The 5,602-nt window shown below is 34.4% G+C and overlaps 1 protein-coding gene across 1 annotated transcript; it reads left to right on the top strand.

Moving 5' to 3' along the window:
* Nucleotides 1-3,754: 3,754 nt before the first annotated feature.
* LOC145792995 (uncharacterized) lies at nt 3,755-5,376 on the top strand. The gene is made up of 2 exons (XM_082875189.1): nt 3,755-4,422; nt 4,500-5,376. The coding sequence occupies exons 1-2, from the start codon at nt 4,092-4,094 to the stop codon at nt 5,180-5,182; spliced, it is 1,014 nt and encodes a 337-aa protein (XP_082731315.1). The 5' UTR covers nt 3,755-4,091; the 3' UTR covers nt 5,183-5,376.
* The last annotated feature ends 226 nt before the right edge of the window (nt 5,377-5,602 follow it).

Here is a 5,602-nt window from a genome sequence, read left to right as displayed (position 1 = left end):
AAAAACTTAAAACATGAAGAGCCAAATTGAGAAAAAATGAATTTTAAGAGTTAAAGTAGGAAAGTGACCAAACATAAAGGGCGCAAAGTGTAATTTTCCTTTTATTTTATTGAATAATTGCTCGTTAAAGGTAGTTTTCTGGTGTGCAATGCACATTGTGTACAATTTTATACAAAGGTACATAAGTTGAACACAAATTCATGTAACTTTGTGAAACTTACATGATTACGGAAATTTATATTCAACTTATACATTTGTGTGATATTATTTATAATTTTATTTAGAGTCACACACCATATACATTACACACTATAGCATCTTTAATCCTTCATCAAATTTAAATTTGATGAAATTTTTTGTGAAAATGATATCCAATCATTTCATCAAACTTGTATCAAATTAAGGTAGAAGTAAATTTTTTATTAAATCAAGAATGAACTAAATCTTTCACTAAATTTCTAATAAGTCTTTTTTCACTTAAATTTGCTGAGTTGGATTTTTTTTTACCAAAATTGATGAAAAATGAAATTTAGAATGAGAAAGTATTTTTTAAAAAATAAAATTGACAAGAAAATCAGAATAATTCACATAAAATAAAAAAAATTATTTAAATTTAAAATTCAATTAAATAAAAAATTTAACGAATGATTGGGGATAATATTACACCCAAACGTATCATAAAAGTTATTTTGTGATGTAAAAGTTGTGGTTCAAGTGCTCATTGCAATAGTTCAAAAAAAAAAAAAAAAAAAAAGGTCGCACAGCGATGTGATGATGTCATAATGTGGTTGCTACCACGTGCCAATTTAAAATCAGCAATACAAGTCACTTGTAAGAACAACTCTTGTGTCAAGTCAAGCTTTGTATAATTAAAAAAGGGGAACTGACCCAAAGGTCCAAGCCCAACATATCATACCCCATTTAGGCCCAAAACAAATTTAATACTCCATTAAGTTCTCAAATTATCAATAAGACGAAAATACCCACAATATATCATCCAATTTACACGCGCGCAACCATTACCCACGATCATCTCAGTCTGATCAGTACACTGTCACATTTCCGTCGCTCGAAATCGGATTCTCAGTCCTCCATCTCTCCTCTGTTCGACTCCATTCCCTCTGAAACCCTACCCTAACCACAAAACGAAACCGTTCGTCTTCATCACCCACGATCATCTCAGTCTGATCAGTACACTGTTACATCTCCGCCGCTCAAAATCGCATTCTCACTCCTCCATCTCTCCTCCGTTCAACTCCATTCCCTCTGAAACCCTACCCTAACCACAAAACAAAACCGTTCATCTTCAACACAACACCAAGCCGTTCATATTCTCCAATCGGCGACTCTCAATAACACGAAGAACCATCACCACTCTGAAGAAATTTCATAGTTCCTGACTTCCGATTCACAGAAATGGGGAAAAAAAGTAACATCTCTCTTCACCTATTCATTATTTTTCATTCAAATTTGTACATTATTCTTTCATATTTCGTATATATACATTTTACGTACTTCAAAATGTATAAACCCTCTTTCATATATCATCCCCTGTTTTACAACATTCTAGTCCCCTGCTTTTAAACATTCTAATCGACTGTTTTTACACATAAATCCCTGTTTTTACACATTCAACACCTTATTCTTATTCTTGTTGTTCAATATTGCCTTTTCTTATTGTTGTTATTTTTGAATACTTAATCTTCTCGTTGTTATTATTGCTGTTTACAAAATACAATGGGCTGTTCCTATTGTTGATACTGTATATAAAAACTGCAACATCATACAGTTTCATTTCATCACTCTACAAGTAACATATCTAAATTTATTCAAACTGCAAATGAAACTGCAAAATTACACAGTTTAATCACTACTCAAAACAAATAGGTAACTTATTATAAAGTGCAAATCAAACTATCAAATTATACAGTTTCGTAACTGTTACCAACAAATACATATAACTTCATATTAAACTGCATATAAAACTTCAAAATTATACAGTTTTGTCACTATATTACTCATACCCTGCTGTCGTTTTCATTTTTTTCAGAAATAGCTATTGGAAGATATTGGAAGAAACAAACCCATATGCCCAAAAATCCAATCAAGGATTTAAGTATCTCCCATTTTGAAAGTCCGTCTCTTGTATCCACTGAAATGCCACCAACATCTCCCCCTCCACAAAAAACCCAACCACCACAACCAAAAACAACCAAACACCACAGACCCCACCAAAAAACCCACAAAACAACCACACTACCTACAAGAAAAAGCCCAAGAACTACACCATAGACCCCACCCACACAACAAACACCAACCACACCTCCAACCACAACAAAAACAAACAAAAGAAAGCCAACAAAAAAACAAGAATCTCCTCCAACCAAAAAAAGAAAGCTCCAAGAAAGTCAATCAACTCCCATAACAAAAACCAAGGCATCAAAAGGGAAAAAAGTAGCAGTCCTTGCAAAGAGAGTCCAATAATTTAATTACCGTTCCAACATCGGAACAGTAATCAAACTGTTGAAGGGGGTCAAATTCACAAAAGCCCAACAGACAGAGCTGCAAAAAACCTTTTTTTGGTCCATTATAAATGCTCTCTCCTCAACACAACTGAAGGCCTCTTGGTGCAGATGTTACAATTCCATTGTAGCAGAAATGACAACACTCTACAACAAAAGAAAAAGAGCATTTATACTTGGCAAAAAGGAAATGAAACTCAGAAACAGTGATGTCAAGCTCATTTTTGGTATCGACTGTGGAGAAAACAGCATCACCACCAAATCCTATGCAAGACCAAAGGATTTTGAGCTTCCATTTTACAAACGAAGATGCAAATCAGTAAAGAGATTGGATGGCAAGTCTTTGACCAAAATGTTTCAACAAACAAAAAAAGAAAAATCAACCAATGATCGTCAAGATCTTGCAAGGGTCATCATCCTTTACTTGTGCTTGAAACTTTTCATGCCTACAACAGGCCATACACTCAGTTGGAGTTTCCTCAACTATGTTGACAATCTCAACAACATCAAGAAGTACAATTGGGTTGAGGCAATAAAAGACACATTGATGAATTCAATGGCAAATGCAAACAACAACCCAAGGCATGTCACTGGATGCGTCATGTTACTCTTGCTAAACACATTACTCAACTAGTTCACACAAAAATATCAGACATCCACCTATTTTTAACTATCTAACATATTTCAATTTTTTTTTACAGTACTGGTACTGTGAGCACAGTAAACTCCTCCGACCATCCAACAAAGAAGGCTTCCTAGGGTTTATGAAATGGAACCTTGGCAAAATGTACTCCAAGTGGAAACACATCAGCCTTGCTCACTTTGAAAAGGTATTCAAACTCTTCTATACTATCATAGCACAAATCTATTCAACACTCCTTTCACAGTCATTATAGTAAAAATCATGTTATGAAACTGTCAAATTCTTTAGTTTCAAACAACATATGTTCAACACTTGACTCACATTATTCACAGTACAAATCATATTATGAAACAGTAAAAGTTTGCAGTTTCAAAGCACACACTTATTTAACATCACTCATGTTATGTAACTACAAAAGTTTACAGTTTAAACGCACAAATCTATTTCACATCACTCATATTATGAAACTATAAAATTTTTCAGTTTCAAGCAACATATTTCGACACTTAACCCACATTACTCACAGTACAACTCATCTTATGTTTTACAGTATTACTGATATATGCCACATTGTTCCAATGCAGGTTAACCGAAGTGCTTTAACCCCAACTGAACAAGAAATACAGTTATTGTATATCAATCAAAGTATATCAACAGACTATTCAGCAAAGAAACATGACCACAAAATGGACAATAAGCGAAAAAAGAAAACAAAAGCAACAAAAAAAAAAAAAAAGACTTCTAGACAGTGATGAGGATGAGTTTCTCGAAGAAGAACATCAATCAGAATTAGAATCAGAATCAAAATCAGAACAAGAAGAACAACAAAAAAAAAAAGAAAAGAAAAGAAAGCAAAAACCACAAGAAGAACCAGAAAGTGATGAACAAGAAGAAGAGAGTGATGAAGAAAAAAAAACAAGTGACTGATGAAGAAGAAGCTGATGAAGAAGCAAGTGACTGATGAAGAAGAAGCTGATGAAGAAGAAGAAGAAGAAGAAGAAACTGAAGAAGAAGAAGAAGAGGAAGAAGAAGAAGAAGAAGAAGAAGAAGAAGTACCTGATGAACAACAAGACAATGATGAAGTAGAAGAAAGACAAGAAGCAAAAGGTGATCAACCAGAAGACACTGATGAAGAAGAAGACCAACAACAAGAACAAGAAGAACAACAAACAAACCAACAACAACAAGTCAATGAACAAGAACTGACAAACCAACAAGAAGAACTCCAAGAGAAATCTGACATATTTCATGCACAAGGTAAACTATTGTCTAATACTAAAGCAAACTGTAAAATTTAATTAAACTAACCAAAACACAATCCAACATTTTTATAGGTCATGACCAACCACAAACACCAACCAAAGAGGACAACAAGGACAAGCTCATATCAGCCATGAGAGCACAAATGCAAGATATGGAACAAAAATTCATGGCTGAATTGCGTAAAAAAGAAGATCAATTGAAGGAAATGTCCACCAAAAAAACTGGCAGTCCCCAACAAAGATCAATGGTCAAGAGAATCAAACAAAAGTCAAGAAAACAAGCACATGACCCAGATTTTGAATACCAACCAATGACAAAAGCCAAAGAAGATACAAGGAACAAGACACAAACTGCTGCTGATGTACCCAAACCAACAGAGGGTACCGATGAAGAAAAAGAAAAGAAGAATGAAAAGAAAAAAGAAGAAATCGAAATAGAGACAGAACCTGCTATTGAACCCGAGCAAAAAGAGGGTGCTCATGAAGCAAAACAACAGCAGAAAGAAAAGATGCAAGAAGATATTGGCCAAGAGAAAGCAGTTGCTGCTGAAACCAACCCAAAAGAGCATGCCAATCAAGGGAAGACACAACTTCAAGTATTGGAAAGTGATGATGATTTCAAGGAAGAATCAATCCAAAACAAGCCACTCGCCATTTCTTGCCGCAAAACAAACAAGGTTTGGCATAGCCTATCCAAAAAAGACCAAGACCAAATTCAACTCATCAACAACACACAATCAAGTGCTTGTGTCTAGTCTGGCAGCGAAGATAAAAATTGCGTATACTTTTCAGATATATGCAGATTGACCAACAGGGAACCCTTATATGGGAATGTACGTCTCCAACTGCACAATTTTACACTTTCTGTTCATATTCAATAACCTATTCCACAAACCTAATACATTATCATATATGACATGTTTCAGGTCATTGATGCCTTCTCAGAAAAGCAATTGGCACTCCAACCAACCATTGAAGAATTTGAGAAAAATGATCTAGCCTTTGCAAGAAATCCATACGCGGGAAGATCTTACGTTTTCTCAACACTCATCAATGTAAGCAAAACTTAACATACCTTTCAACTGCAAAATTTTCTTCTTTCTTAACATGTCTTACTACATAGTTTTATAACATATTTCAAACATATATATAACTTACAGACTCCACTACAAAAC

Source organism: Camellia sinensis, chromosome 6, assembly GCF_055761805.1.
Source record: "Camellia sinensis isolate YWXY chromosome 6, ASM5576180v1, whole genome shotgun sequence".
Classification (NCBI taxonomy): domain Eukaryota; kingdom Viridiplantae; phylum Streptophyta; class Magnoliopsida; order Ericales; family Theaceae; genus Camellia; species Camellia sinensis.
Note: the sequence above shows the minus strand (reverse complement) of the source record. Positions and strands in the feature narration are given on the sequence as shown.

Excerpts from the sequence above, each read along its gene's own strand:
- LOC145792995 (XM_082875189.1), top strand. The coding sequence starts at position 4,092 with ATGAAGAAGAAGCTGATGAAGAAGCAAGTGACTGATGAAGAAGAAGCT. Across the intron at positions 4,423-4,499 it reads TGACATATTTCATGCACAAG|GTCATGACCAACCACAAACA; the intron begins GTAAACTATTGT and ends ACATTTTTATAG.